Below are 16782 nucleotides of genomic sequence, written 5' to 3' on the forward strand. Positions count from 1 at the left end.
AAAGGTTCTTTCTCTTCCCTACACATGGAAGAATGGTCCAATGAAGCTAGTTAATGGTGTATTTGTGAAGTAATAAGAAATATGCATACTGGTCTCTGCTCCTAGATCCTAAGAGCTCCTAAAACCCTTGAAAATAAAGGTTCTAAGGAGAATCTTTTGTTCTAATATTTAGTCTCTGGCCCCAGTTCCTCACACAGAGCTACTAAATTCTTTGGAATTTCCTGGGTGATAAGTCTTTTATTCTCATGAGGTGACTCCGACTCTTGGTAGGTTCCTAGATGGAGACTGGTCACCAGAAACATCGAGTCAGAAGCTTGAAGCTTGCAGTCCCACTTCCCACTGTCATTCTCTGGAGAGGGGCTAAAAGTGGAATTAATCATCAATCATGCCCAGTTGATAAAACCTCAATGCTATGCTAAGTCGCTTCAGTCGTGTCCGACTCTGTGCGACCCCATAGACGGCAGCCCACCAGGCTCCCCGATCCCTGGGATTCTCCAGGCAAGAACACTGGAGTGGGTTGCCATTTCCTTCTCCAATGCATGAAAGTGAAAAGTCAAAGTGAAGTTGCTCAGTCGTGTCCAACTCTTAGTGACTCCGTGGACTGCAGCCTAATAGGCAACTCTGTCCATGGGATTTTCCAAGCAAGAGTACTGGAGTGGGGTGCCATTGCCTTCTCCAAAAAATAAACACCTGTAATCTATGGGGTTCAGAGAGCTGAACTGGTGAATCTTGGTCTGGATTGGTGAACAGTAATGTATCCACATGCTGGGAAGGTGGTGCACCCCAACCTCCACAGGCATCTCATCTTCTGCTCAGAACCTTTCTGGACCTCACCGCAGGTATCTCTTCATTTGGCTATTCATTCATAACCTTTAATATCCTGTGTAATATTAATAAACCAGTAACCTAGATAGTAAACAGTTTTCCTAAGTTCTGTGAGCCACTCTAGCTAATTAACAGAATCCGAAGAAGGGGTTATAGAAACCTCTGATTTTGAGCCTGTTGTTCATAAACACAGGTTTAACAACCTGGAGTTGTGACTGGTCTGCAGGTGGTGGTGGTGGGAGGCAGCACTGTGGGGCTAAGCCCTTAACATGTGAGATCTGATGCTAACTCTGAGTACAACATGTAACAACTGAATCGTAGGAGACTCAGAATTGCTTGGTGGGAAAACCTCCCCAACAAATATAATGTCAAGACTGCTGTGAGTATAACCAGCAAGGAGATAGACTTCTAGACAATATTTGATTAGATAAAAGGCAAAGCGTTTTGGACTTTAACTGAAAATCAGGAAAGAGAACACTTTATAATTAAACTATCAAATCTTGATAAGTATACTTCTTTCTCAAAATTAGACTAAGTTTCTCAAGTATCAACAGAATCCTAAAAGATAAAACTAAGAAGCCTTGGTTATACATATCAATATTTTTATTTCACAGGTCACAAAACAAAACTATCAGAGACTTTTTAAAGCTTAATGTATGCTTTTTCCTATGAAGCAAAACCTCAGCACTACTGATATTTTGGGTTTGATAACCCTTTGCTGTGGATGTTATCCCATGCCCTGGAGCACTCCTGGCACTCACTGTATCCTGATGCCAGCTGCAACCTCCATTTATAACAACCAGAAATGTCTCCAGATGTTGTTATCCCTGGCTGAGAACAGTTATGAAGTATTGAAAAGGAAAGTGAAGTAAATTACATCATTAAATGCAAACTTGGGAGATAAATCCCACATCTCAAAATTCTCACACATCTTCAATTATTTTTCCTTAAACACTGTTAAGTATTTTACTTACATTTAAATAAAAGTATGTATTTATTCAAAACTAATTTTAAGATAGTAGGAAACAATCTTTAAGATATGTCCATTTTGGGGTGGGGAGTATTTTCACTTCTTCTGCTTGACTAGGACTTCATGACATTTTGAGGTTCACAGCATGTTCTCAGTATTCAGTCAACCTAAGGGCAGAATGGGAAAAGGCAATGGCACCCCACTCCAGTACTCTTGCCTGGAAAATCCCATGGGTGGAGGAGCCTGGTGGGCTGCAGTCCATGGGGTCACTAAGAGTCGGACACAACTGAGTGACTTCACTTTCACTCTTCATTTTCATGCATTGGAGAAGGAAATGGCAATCCACTCCCGTGTTCTTGCCTGGAGAATCCCAGGGACGGGGGAGCCTGGTGGGCTGCCATCTATGGGGTCACACAGAGTCGGACACGGCTGAAGTGACTTAAAGCAACAGCAGCAGCAAGGGCAGAATGTAGCTTTTTCTAACTTGTTGTTTAGGATTATTTACAAATAAGTAAACAAGGGCCACATGGAGGGGTGGGGGGGGCGGGGGAAGGGGCTGGATTTACCGTAACAAAATTTCAAATACAGTCATAAAAATTAAAGATATACCTTTGTATTTGAAGTTTCTTTTACTGATAAATATGACTACCTGTCTCAGGAATGGGAGAAAAAAAGACAGATACATGCCAGAAATAACAATTCCATCTACCCATTACAACAAAGACCACCTTTTCCTATACAGTTTAGACCATCATGAGACTATTTTAAACTCAAATTATTCCTAATACAATAGAAGCATACCTTATTTAAAAGCAACTTTATCAAGCTGCTCTATTATTTTAAAAATAAAAATCTAGCAAAAAGACTGAAAACAAAGGGACAAATCACAGTTTAATAAATGAGGGAAACGGAAAACAACAAAAAGCAATAAACAAATGCAAATACCCTGGAGTAAAAGAAAAGAAAGCACATTAAAATGAGGTAACATTTTTCATCTATCAGATTTTCAGACTTAATAGTCTAATAATGCTCAGTGCTGACACTGGACAGGTAACTTTGATATACTGTTTGTATACAGTTCTGTTCAGTCGCTTAGTCGTGTAGTCATGTCCAACTCTTTGCGACCCCATGGACTGTAGCACGCCAGGCCTCCCTGTCCATCACCAACTCCAGAAGTTTACCCAAACTCATGTCCACAGAGCCGGTGATGTCATCCAACCATCTCATCCTCTGTCGTTACCTTCTCCTTCCTTCGATCTTTCCCAGCATCAGGGCCTTTTCAAATGAGTCAGTTCTTTGCATCAGGTGGCCAAAGTATTGGAGTTTCAGCTTCAGCATCAGTCCTTCCAATATAGTCAGGACCGATTTCCTTTAGGTTGGACTGGTTGGATCTCCTTGCAGTCCAAGGGACTCTCAAGAGTCTTCTCCAACACCACACTTCAAAAGAATTTATGCTTTCAGCTTAATGTAAAGAAAGCACTCAGCTTTCTTTACAATCTAACTCTCACATCCATACATGACTACTGGAAAAACCACAGCCTTGACCAGATGGACCTTTGTTGGCAAAGTAATGTCTCTGCTTTTTAATATGCTGTCTAGGTTGGTCACAGCTTTTCTTCCAAGGAACAAGCATCTTTTAATTTCATGGCTGCAGTCACCATCTGCAGTGATTTTGGAGCCCCCAAAAATAAAGCCTCTCACTGTTTCCATTGTTTCCCCATCTATTTGCCATCAAGTGATGGGACCGGATGCCACAATCTTCGTTTCCTGAATGTTTAGCTTTAAGCCAACTTTTTCACTCTCCACTTTCACTTTTATCAAGAGGCTCTTTAGTTCTTCTTTGCTTTCTGCCACAAGGGTGGTGTCATCTGGGTATGTGAAGTTATTGGTATTTGTTCCAGCAATCTTGACTCCAGCTTGTGCTTCATCCAACTCAGCATTTCTCATGATGTACTCTGCATATAAGTTAAATAAGCAGGGTGACAATATACAGCCTTGAAGTACTCCTTTCCCAATTTGGAACCAATCTGTTGTTCCATGTCCAGTTCTAACTGTTGCTTCTTCACCTGCATACAGATTTCTCAGGAGGCAGGTCAGGTGGTTTGGTATTCCCATCTTTTTAAGAATTTTCCACAGTTTGCTACACAGTCAAAGGCTTTGGTGTAATCAATAAAGCAGAAATAGATGTTTTTCTGGTATTCTCTTGCTTTTTCTATGATCCAACAGATGTTGGCAATTTGATCTCTGGTTCCTCTGCTTTTTCTAAATCCAGCTTGAACATTTGGAAGTTCATAGTTCACGTACTATGGAAACCTGGCTTGGAGAATTTTGAGCATTACTTTACTAGCATGTGAAATGAGTGCAATTATGCGGTAGTTTGAACATTCTTTGGCATTGCCCTTCTTTGGGATTTGAATGAAAAAAAAAAAAAAGTTTTTGAAGGCCAGTTGGCATTATCTATCAAGACAATAATGCACATAAACTCCAACCCATAAACCCCATTCTTGCATCTGTGCCAACATAATTATGCTCACTTAAGCATCGTTTGAATTGTTTTAACTGTAAACAACCCTTTAAGATCATCAAAAAGGATGCTAAATAGTCAAAGAATTGAATACACGCGACCCCAAAAAAATCAGTGATGTGTTTTGATAAAAGATATATAAATACAGCAAGTTACAAAAACCAAACTGCAGAATTTGGTATCACGTTTAAAAGAACCTTTACACATACATGCATTAAAAAAATCTATTAAGAATATACACAAAATAGGTTAACAGTATAGTTTGATTTCTCTTTATTCCTGTGAGCATTTTTAAAATAAAAAGCTTTTAAAACTAGACAGGCTTCTCCAAAGGAGTATTAATTTCCATAATCTTTGCACATGATTTTAATCTAACTTATTACAGATACAATAATTAAATTAATTATCCATTAAATTCAGAATGCAGTTATTCTAACCAAACTTGTTAACCAATATGGAGATATAAAATTGAAAAGCATATATGTGATATTCCCCAGATTTACTTGTAGAACTTTCAGTCTTTTTAGAAACACTGAAAGTTCTACAAGTATTAATATTTACCACTTGTCCATATACTCACCTAACATTTTGGAATTTTTTAAAGTGGCCCAATCCAAACAAGAAAAAAGATTAATAAAGTGGCCAAATTCTAGTTGTGGCATTCACTTCTGCCAAATGCTAGAGCAACTAAGATGGCAAAACCAAATGCCAGCGACCACACTTATCAGAAAAGTGGATGACAAGGTAACAAGGTATACCCATGAACCCTCCAATATGAACAGTTAGGACAAAATTGTCTTACAACAGCCTATTAACAGGAAAACCCAGAGTTTACCAACAGTCTTCACAGGTGATAACAGAAAACCAGGCCATATTCTACCCACTTCAATATTACTCTTTGCAGAAATATTCTAATGTGCAAAGGCCCTAGAAATGGTGGACCAGTCTCCAGTTAAAGAACCACTTGGAGAAAAAAAGACAAAAATCTCAAGTTACCTTAGAATCCTCATGGACAGTACCCTTAAAATAAGACCAGAATAAAACCATCTCCAGAAATACTAAATTCACTTTAGTACAAACAATTCTGAGTGAAATATTTTGTTGTTAACAAAAAGCTATCTCACCCTCCTTCCCAACAATACATAATAGTGCAAAAATCACAGATACACTTGTAAAACCTCTTGAAAAAAGTGAAAGTGAAAATTGCTCAGTCGTATCTAACACTTTGTGACCCCACGGACTATACAGTGGATGGAATTCTCCGGGCCAGACTACTGGAGTCTGTAGCCAGTCCCTTCCCCAGGGTATCTTCCCAACCCAGGGGTCAAATCCAAATCTCCCAGGTGGATTCTCTACCAGCTGAGCCACCAGGGAAGCCCAAGAATACTGGAGTGGCTAGCCTATCCCTTTTCCAGCGGATCTTCCCAACAAAGGAATCAAACCAGGGTCTCTTGCATTGCAGGTGGATTCTTTACCAGCTGAGCTACCAAGGAAGCATAAAACCTCTCAAATCAAACTTCAAATCCTTGTATAGTATGTATTTTCTCATTTCACCACCTGTAAATAGTATCACCTACCTCCCAATATCACAAAGGTAAGATTTTTGGGTGATTGAGAATAACAAATTCAAGATGCATACATTAAAGAGGCGTATACATTCCAGCTAAAAGTACAACAGTCTCACTACCTATATGCTTCCAATTTATACCTCTGCAAAATTACAATTACTGAAAAGTTTCAGCATTTGACATCACTGGAAAATGATCAAAATTACAAATGTTAGGGTACATCAAGTCACCTACCTTACTAACTCTTTCAATCAATATCCCCTAATAGTTTTTCTTGGAGAAGGAAATGGCAACCCACTTCAGTATTCTTGCCTGAGAAATCCCACAGACAGAGGAGCCTCTAGTCCCTAAGGTTCTAAGAGTTGGACACAACTTATGACCAAACCTCCACCACCACCTTCCCCATACGTGCCACAACCCCCTTCCCCAGGAAACTATCTGTAGTGTCAGTGCCTTAGGTGATCATATCACAATACAGCACAAGGAAGGGGGGCTGGACAGGTATGCAGGGTCTGGCTTGGGTAAACAGCATAAAAGCCTCAGAAATTACAAAAATAACAGTGATAACAGATTTCTACCAAATGTGAAGCTTCAAATTCTAAGTAGTTTTGTAAGGATTCTCAGATGTGAGATTGCTGAACAAGTGCCAAGTTGTACAAAGTACAGGTTATGGGAGAATCTGAAGTCAGAATCTGCTGTGCTGTGCTTAGTCCCTCAGTTGTGTCTGACTCTTTGAGACCCCATGGACTGTAAGCCACCAGATTCCTCTGTCCATGGGGATTCTCCAGGCAAGACTACTGGGAGTGGGTTGCCATGCTCTCCTCCAGGGGATCTTCCCAACCCAGAGATCAAACCCAGTTCTCACATGTTGCAGGCAAATTCTTTACCGTCTGAAATCAGAATGCCTTGAGTTTAAAACCCAATTCTGTCACTCACCAGCTGCACCATCAAAACTATTAAGTTCTGCGACCCTTGGTACCCTTATTTTAAAAAGGAGATACCTACTTCAGAGAGTAATAGTGAAGATTAAATTAGGGCAAGCACTTTAAACATCTGACAGTGTCTGGCACAAAATAAATGTTCATTAAAGGTACACCTTTAAGGAAGAAAAAAAAAAAAAAAAAAACCCAAAACCTGAAATAGAAGTTCTTATGTGAAAATTCTAGTCCCAAGATTTCTGACTCACCACCTCAAAATCAATCAAAGACTCTAACTAGGTAGAAGTACTAACCAGCACCACATACAACAAAAAATAACATTAGCAGAATCAGACTTAAAAGAGTCAAAATACTAAAAAGGCCTCACCTCCTGCAGGTAGCTCAGGCAAATAAGGAGATAGTACAAGTACAGGTATGCACATCTGAGACAGTCTAAGTCAGACTTGGCTATAGGAAGGAAGAAAAATATAATAGCTGAAGCCAAATTCTGACAAGCCAGTCAGCTCAGTCACAAGTATAAAGAAGCTTGATGAGATTAGAAAACTGAGATCATATTACCAGTCAGTATGTTTTCATTCCTAGGATTTCATTTCAGTAAGCTACAAAAACTTGCAGGTATCAAAACTAGTATTAAGTAACTGTCATTTTAACTATTCATTTCTATTTTTTATATCACAGTATATAAACAATCTATGATTTGTTGAATGCTTGGTTTAATCGCTAAGTCGTGTCCAACTCTTGCAACCCCATGGGCAGAGGAGCCTGGCAGGCTGCAGTCCATGTGATTCTCCAGGCAAGAATACTGGAGTGGGTTGCCATTTCTCTCTCCAGAGGATCGTCCCAACCCAGGAATCGAACCTGGATCTCCTGCATTGTAGGCAGATTCTTTATCAACTGAGCTACAAGGGAAGCCCCAACTGTTCCTTATTTTGGTACTGGACCTGGTGGTTGTTGAATGCCTGGTATTTCATAAAAACGCTGTGACCTAAGTGTTATTAATCATATTTTCAGCTGGGGAACAGAGCAAAAGAGGGCTTAGGTGACTAATTTACTCCATCACGGTCATTGAAACAGCTTATAACGAAACCAGAACAGCCTGCTAACCTCGAGTCAAGGAGATGTAAGCACAGAGACAACAGAGATACCTTGACATAAACAGCTCCAAGTTTGTCTTTTACTCTACAGTAGATTGTCTCAATAAAGCTATCCACCCCGCCACCTCGCCACAAAGTCAAACTGGAACTTTGTAAAAAAGCCCTACTTGAAATACCACATATGACATGTTATTTACTATATGGCACATTATTACTATTATTTATATATATTTTTATTATTTTTTTACTAATTGAGACTTAAATTAGCTCTTATACACTTTACAATCAACGGCGTATGTTCTCAGTCATATTCAATCTATTTTGATAGGAATAGAGTTAGGAAGGTGGTTATAAGGACTGTCAAACCCAGACACCCTGATATATAAAAAGGACTGCTTTTTATATAAATAGCATACATAAAATGGGTGAAACCAAAGAAAACAAAAATGAGCAACTGAAGACATCTGAAGGCGTAGCAAAAATGAAGACCTAACAGTTCTCACGTTCACCAAGTATTTTAAAATATAAAGCTTTCACAGGCATAAGTACTAAATTAAATAACAGGTGACAGTCTCCTCTTCAACTGTCTACACTGTTTTGCTAAATGACTTAAATTTTTCTGCTATTAATACTGAAAACTGATTTAGGAAGGCAGACACAAACACGAACACTCACTCACCCTTCCACCCCAATAAACTCCCATATCAAAAAGGTAAAAGACCAATAGTTCACAAAACAGAGGGAAATTACTGCAGGCTGTGAATCATAAATTCCTTATCTTCTTACTGGACCATAAATTCCTTATGTTCTTACTAAGATGATGTTTTGAAACCACGTGAAGTTGGTGACAGGCTTCCCAACAATCCATAAGCATTACGAATTCACGCTCACTGGCAGGCACAAAGAAGATCTCTGGATGCAGATAAAATGCAACTTGTAAGTGCCTCCAAGACAGACATCATGGGAACCCCTTTGTGGCTCTCATGAGCTAGTGAGAACACTGGCTGGTGTCTCTCATCCAAGTACAGACAAGTGATCCTCATTTTTTTTTAATTGTCTCCAAACTACTGACCTATGCAACATACCCCCAGCAGTTAACATCTTCACCACTGGCAGACATTTAACAGCAACCACTATGATTATGCCCCACCCTTAATCACTGTTACTGCAATACCACCCCGCTAACTACTGCCATAATATAAACTCCTACAAGGCTTCTGAAATGGAAGGAAACTTGGAAATCACCCCTTCTAAGCTCCTCATTCAATGTCTGAAAGAAGTGTGGCTCACGGTACTTAACTTGTTGGAAACTAAAACAGTAGTGGAAGGGAGGAGAGGGCTGTCACTGTCCACTAGGGACCAAGTTAAACACTTACAAAGTATAAACCCAGTGAATCACCACAACATCCCGTGAGGTAGATTTACTTCATTATCTATATTTACTATAAGGAAATAAGGCATCAAGTAGTCAGTCGGCCTGCCTTGGTGACAGACTAAGTGGTAGAGCTGGGAATTCAAACCCAGGCCTGTCTGTCGCTGTCCTCACTCTCAAACCAGCTCTTTCCACAAGATTAAGTACCTCAGACTTGTTTCATGAACCAAATGCTCTCTTATTTATGCTCAACAAATGCTCAACACATAGACGACTGGAATTTTTATTCTTTCCCCAATTTTACTATCTATAGTTACATATTTTCATTTATTCACATCCTCACAATATCTGAGGCAACGACATGGTATAAACCCCATTTTTCAAGTGCGGAAACAGGTTCACAAATGATCAGTCCTAATTCACACAGACACGCTGCTAACCTAAATTCAGAATCAAGCCATGCTCCTTTCAAGAATGACATTACCACATGCTAACTCTCATGAAATTAGGGGACTAGCCAACTACTAGTAAAAATTTGGACTAAACATGGAAAATATGAACTCATTTGTACACCCAAATGATTGAAGAGTTGAAGTTAATTCCAGTCAGAAAACAAAGTTGGCACATCTAGCTTCTAGGGCCTCACGCAGTAGACACTGTGCAGTGTACACGACATACTGGGTTTGCAGGTTCAATGTGATGAAACAAAGTAAAAAAACTATAATTTTCTTCATGTTCCCATCTTAATCACTGCAGTTACTAAAATATTTAAATGCAAAAGGACATCCACACTTAACTTTATTTACTGAAAATCTACTGTGCTTCCTCTGTGTACCGCTGTGATAATGGCACATACATGATAGGAATTTAGATGGCACATGGGTAATCAATACTAATCAACACTTTATTATTCATAGATTTTAAAAAGATGCAGAAAGATGTAACTAATTCAGCAAACCACCGGTTTCAGACTTTATTTCTCATTAGATTAATAGGAAGAAATTAACATAATGATTATACTTCTGGGGAGGGGCAAAATGAGGGCTTAAACTCTATCTGTAGTATTTTTACATCTTAAAAAAAAATCTGAAGAAAAAAGTAACCTAACCTAAAAATAAATAATTATACAGATGCTAGGATGTGGCAAAAATCCCAAAGGTAGTATGTGAGACTGACATTTTAGAAATAACATTCCAAGTATCCAACACTATGCTAGACAAAATTCCCTCCTAAAGAAAGCCAGAGAAGGATTTAGCAGCTTCACGGACTTAAGGAGATTTTATTTATAATGATGCACATCTCAGTTGTTGATTACTACTATTTTAAAGTAACTTAACTGTGATTTTCTTAGTGATATGTCAAAATTAATAAACACAAAGTGCTTGAAACTGCAAGGAGGGAAAAAAGCAGACTCAATATAAGCAGTATCAACACAATTAACAACTACTATTTATTGAGTAAATAAATAATGTTAACACTTTACCAAGCAGTGTGTGGTTTTCTAAGTTTTCCATGTAGGATGTACTCATGCTATACAGTACTATCATTATCCCCATCTTACAGATGAAGAAACTAACTTAACAGGGACTGACTTACAAAGTTCTCCTAAATAGCGTAATTCTAAAAGGATGGCAGAGGTGCTAGAATTTCTCATCTCTCCAAAACCCCTTATGTCAGATGTTAAGTAGACAGCAAACCCAAAACCAATAAGCAAAAACATTTATCTACCTGAATAAGGTTATCTCACAATCCCCCCAAAATAAGTTAATGAGGAAAAACTCACGGTCAGATGACCTGAACATTATAAGAATCTGTACAAGAGGAAACAGAAGTCATAGTGTATCTGAAAGGGCTACAAATAGGAGAAACAGAAAATAGCCAACAGTTGTTCACAAGAAATCATGGCAGGTCAATCTGAGAACAGCTGAAACTGAGATACGTATTACTCCAATACAGAGTGAAGTAAGCCAGAAGGAAAAACACCAATACAGTATACTAATGCATATATATGGAATTTAGAAAGATGGTAACAATAACCCGGTGTACAAGACAGCAAAAGAGACACTGATGTATAGAACAGTCTTATGGGCTCTGTGGGAGAGGGAGAGGGTGGGAAGATTTGGGAGAATGACATTGAAACATGTAAAATATCATGTAAGAAACGAGTTGCCAGTCCAGGTTCGATGCACGATACTGGATGCTTGGGGCTAGTGCACTGGGACGACCCAGAGGGATGGTATGGGGAGGGAGGAGGGAGGAGGGTTCAGGATGGGGAACACATGTATACCTGTGGCGGATTCATTTTGATATTTGGCAAAACTAATACAATTATGTAAAGTTTAAAAATAAAATAAAATTTTAAAAATAAATAAATAAATAAATGAACAGAAAAACCTCCAACAAGAGCTGAAAGCGACAAAGTCTTGTTCCCATGAGCTCTTGAAAGTGACCCACCAGACCTCCCATCCAGAGGAGACCCCACACACAAGAGAAAGAGACAAGATAAAGGAAACAGAAGCTCCAAATAAAAGTAAAACAAAACCTAGAAATTTCAGAAAGCAAGCTCCATGCTCTAACACTTCACAAAAACAATGAGAGCTCTGGGAAGTTACAACAGCTACTCTGAACCATGACTCCTACTCAAAAGTTCAGGAAAACTACTTTTATATAAAAATGCAAGACAGAAAATATCAAGGTCAAATCAGATATGAAACTGTTGTTAAGAGAAAAGGAGAATAAGGAGCAGAATAACATCCCTTAAGACAGTGAAGCAGAGCTAGAAAGACTTGATCAAAAACCTTAAACTATTTCAAAAGGAGCTAAAAACATGAGAAAAATGATGCAAGTCAGTCAGAGAAACTCAGAAAATGAAGCAATAGAATACAGCAAAGATCCAGAACAGAAAAAACTACTTCAGGAAACAATGACTAAACTAGAAAGCATAGAAGAACAAATGATCACAATAAATAATGCAGTAAGAATCCTTCAAGAGAGGAAATTTTTAAAAATCAAAATGGAATTAAATTTAAAATTTCACTTTCAAATACACTGTTAAGAGAATAAAGATAACCCACACAGTCGAGTATTTGCAAACCACATTAGATAAAGAATTTGTATCCATATATAAAGAACTCTCAAAATCCAGTAAGAAATCAAAGAACTCCATTTTGAAATGGGCAAAGATGTGAAGCATCAACTTACTAAAGATACACAAACAGTAAATAAACACTTGAAAAGACGCTCAACATCATTAGTAATTAGGCAAATACAAATTACAATTCCTATGCCATAGGTACCTATTAGAATACCTGACATGAGTAAGACTGATCATAGTAAGTGTTGGAAAGGATGTGGAGAAACTGATCTGAACTCCCATACTGCTAGTGGAAAAGTAAACTGGTACAATCACTCCAGGAAACAGTTTGGCAGTTTCTAAAGTTAAACATACACATACCATATGACCCAACCATTCCACTCGTGGACGGGTTGCTATCCAAGAGAAAAGAATGAATACAAACACACATACAAAAATGTTCATAGGTTTTTTTTTTTTAAACCTGGAAATAATGCGAATGTCATCAACAAGTGAATGAAACAAAATCTGTAGGATATCCATGTAAAGACTGCTACTCAAAAATAAAAAGGAATCAATTATTGATTTCTGGACATGGAGTCATCTTAAGTTACCCTGAGTGAAAAAAGGCAGACATAAAGCAATTCTCCTCCAATTAAAAAAAAAAAAAAAAACTGTTAAAAGGCAAAGAACACACTGTATGATTGCATTTACATACAATTTCAGAACATGCTAACTAATCTACCTGAGGGGATGAGAACACACACATGGAAGACAGGTAACAAAGGGCAAGAGGGAGTAATGTTTATATAGTCTCCACCTGGAGCACAGTGATAGTTTCATGAGTGCAGATGTCAAAATTTACCAAAATACATAGTTCAATAAATGAAGTTCTTTTCAATAAATGAAGGGTTTAAAAAAAAAAAAAAATTACTGAATAAACTTATTTTCTAAAATCAGAAATGAGGGGAAGAAATCCAGGAATTCTTAAGAAACCCACCTATACTAAAACATCAGAAAGATCTGAACTGCTATCCTTTAGATTTTCATTCTCCTATTTACAATCTTAGAAGTTAGACAGAGCTCAGTTTAACCATAAATGATGACGGAAACTGCAAATTTCCATATCAAAAGTTAAGGCATGCTCAAATTGATTAAAAAAACCAAAGGCTAAATAAAACTAAATGTAAAAACTGTCTGAATCATAAATTTAAAAATATCTTCCAAAATCCATAAAGAATCTAACACCACCAGTCATTTTAATACAAAAACAGTAAGACCTGTAGTAAGATCTAGAGATTGGGAGGGAGGGAGCAGGAGTGTAGACAAGGATGGGACAATTGATGATCTTCTAAAGTCCTCTATTAGATAAATAATTGTCCAGAAAAATCAGGTTAAATTTCCCAAGCCACTTGGTGATCCAGTCAAACAGGATATTTAAAAAGCTTCCTTGAAGAAACTTTTAACTATTTATACATTTACGGCCAATGCACTGTATCAAGAAGGGAAGGCAATCTCCACAGACCCAGAAAGAGGTTTTAAGTATTTAACTCCAAACAATCTTGTTTATTAAAACTCTGAAGTAAAACGCTTCTCCTCCTGCTATTATAGAGATATAAGTTAGGACCAACTAACAATTAATACAAATTAGTTATTCAGCATCAATTTTTTAAAAATCAAGATGTTCTGAGAGACTATAACTCAGAAGCAAAAATTACTTTTTTTAAATTCTGACGGGTTCCACTTTTTTAAGGCAGTAAGTATAAACTTAAGATTGAACGCATCAGTCAAATTCCTAAGGTGACTGGTAATATTAATAAGCACCAAGGAGTTTCAGTTTGTTGGCATGACCATTAAAGAGGTTCCCCCCGCCCCTTTTAAAAGCAGGCTAGTTATCAGGAGACTATGCTGCAACCATAAGCAAATCTTGTAAGAAATGAACATTTGCTAATAAAGCCAAACAAAGGATACATTACATAATTGCTGAAGCTTACACTCTTTTTATTAGGCCTCAAAAAGAATTTTTAAAAACCCCACTTTTTAACACTACACCTTCCAAAACCTCTCCCCTTCCTGCTCCCTACCCCTACACAAAGACAAGACTACAAACCAGTCATCAAATCTGCACTGCTCTCTACAAATAAACAGCCCAAGAATGAAAACAACTGCAAAACACACTAGACACAACCAAACAATATGTTCCTTTGAAAACAATCTTAACGTCACAGTGCAAGTCTTAGATTCATAAATGTTCCTTTGAAAACAGTCTTAACTTCACAGTGTAAGTTTCAGATTCACAACATTTGGAATCAAGCCTAATAAAATGCTGAGCATATGCTAACAAGTTAGCTATCCTAGAAAGTTTACAGGACAGTCAAGACTGTAGCATCTGGAATTTGTCAGATAATCACCCTGAGTGCCCAGGAGAATAAACAGTAGTGACACTTTCAGCACCCACATATATAAATGACAACAAAAGGCTGGATACCAGACAATATGAGAAAATACCACCAAAAAAAAAAAAAGAATCTGAAATAGAATCAAAGCCACAGAATTCTGGAAATAAGCCCGCTTGTTATGGCCAAAGAGAGTCACAATGGAACATGCATTCTTCCTTTTTCTGGCTGTTCTAGACTAATACATTCTAAATGTGCAAAAGCATAAAGAAAAATTTTAATACAATTTAAAAATTCATTACAGAGCATGGTGTGAAGTGAATGAAGCATATACACTGAATAAATGCTTTAAATATGGGGCTTGTACAATTTAGACAGATGGATTAGTCAATGCTTGTGAAATACACTTCTGTCCCTTTCCTAAGCGATTCTTAAGGACACACAGGTTTATGAATACGATTACATGTTTTCAACTCACATTGTTTCTCCAGTCTTGGCTACATGACAAAGAAACTGATCCAGGACCGGACAAACTTCTTTTTTCCCCCTCTTCTCAAAATCTAGATAAGGGAAGAAACAAAAGTTATTAGTATTTTTCAAAGTCCACCAACCATTTCCAATGCCCTTTAAAAACAAACTTTCCTCTCCAGTCATTCCTCATATTAAGAAATTAATTTTTTTTTTAATTTAAAAAGCCTCCCAAATAAATTCCACCTGACTCTCCAACTTCACATGTCACTCTTTACAGATAACGAGACCCTTCCTAAAGGGGGCACTTCTCCACCAACCATCCTTAATGTAGTCCGGGGATTCATCTCAAAGACCTGTTAAAATACAAACCCCAAATCCCAACTCCCCCCAAACTGTTTACGTGAGGTTGATAAATCTGCGTTATATGAAACACCAGCTCCCTCTTGCAGTCATCAACCAATGATCCTTGGTATCAAAGTCTAATTCTCAAAACACTGCAATCACGTATTCTAAGTTCTCAAGCCTGTTGCTCGGACGGCGAGCAATTCGGAGCTGGGAAGGCGACCACTTCAGAATTGGGGCGCGTGGAAAATGACTCCAGAAGCTTTGAAAAAAGGGCCTCCAGAGACACTTCAAAGTTGCTCTGCCGCCCCCTCTACCCCCGCCCTAAAACCTTTCACTTTTTCTCTCCCCTCGAAGTCCGGTGTGCAAGAAAGGGGATGACAGAGAACGAAGCCTGCCTGCGAGGGGTTTGCGGGCCCACGAAACGTTCACGGGGAGTGGGAGAGGGACCGGGGTCCCCTCGAGAGCTTCCCGACTCCCCTCCCCCAGCCCAGACGCCGGCGGCCGACACAAAGCCCAGAGCGGGGCGGGAGGGAGCTGCCCACGGGGCTCCCCGCCCCCGGGAAAGGGGGAGGGGGATGGGAGCCGGGGAAGCGCGCCCTCCCCCCAGCCTGGCCCCGCGGAGTCACTCGCCCAGAAGGGAACGGAGAGGCGGCCACGGAGGGTGAGGAGGAAGGGAGAGGGGGCAGCTACCCCCACCTTTCAGCGCCTCCTGCAGCCTCTCGACGTCCATGGCTTCCCGGAGTCCCTCGCAGCCTCCGCCTCCTTCCGCGGGTCTCCCGGGGACCGGAAGGCCTCCCCCCACCCCCCCGACGCCCTCCCCCTCCCTCGCACACACTCCGGCACGCAGGCGATTCGGGGGGGGCACCGAAGGGAGCTGGGGGAAGCGAGCGAGAGAGCGAGACCGAGAGAGCGAGCACCTCCCCGAGCCGCTACCACCAGCCCTCCAACATGGCGCCCGGCACGTCACCGCGCGCACGCTCCTCTCCGCCGTCCTCGCGCCCGCGGCGCGTCCGGACCCGGAGCCCGAGAGCGCGTGCGCGGCGGAGGCGTGCGGCCGCGGCCAGCCCCCAGACCCGGTAGGGCCGCCCCGCCTATCCCTTGGGTTGGCCGGAGCTGCCTGCACCAAGCTGGAGGCGGAGTGGTCTAGGCGGCGGGGCGGCGCAAACAGTTTGACTGTGGATCCCTGCTGTTGGCTAGCTGTGTGAC

General features: G+C 39.8%; 1 protein-coding gene across 1 annotated transcript in view; it reads right to left on the reverse strand.

The window, feature by feature from the left end:
* The window catches only part of PPP4R2 (protein phosphatase 4 regulatory subunit 2), a 52913-nt gene extending 36370 nt beyond the window's left edge, over positions 1–16543 (reverse strand). Inside the window, exons 1-2 of the mRNA XM_005910914.3 lie at positions 16273–16543; positions 15239–15320 (exon numbers count right to left, since the gene is read on the reverse strand). Of these exons, the coding sequence (XP_005910976.1) occupies positions 15239–15320; positions 16273–16306 (116 nt within the window). The 5' untranslated portion in view covers positions 16307–16543. The remainder of the gene's footprint in view (positions 1–15238; positions 15321–16272) is intronic.
* Positions 16544–16782: the final 239 nt, after the last annotated feature.

The sequence above is a fragment of the Bos mutus genome, chromosome 22 (assembly GCF_027580195.1).
Source record: "Bos mutus isolate GX-2022 chromosome 22, NWIPB_WYAK_1.1, whole genome shotgun sequence".
NCBI lineage: Eukaryota > Metazoa > Chordata > Mammalia > Artiodactyla > Bovidae > Bos > Bos mutus.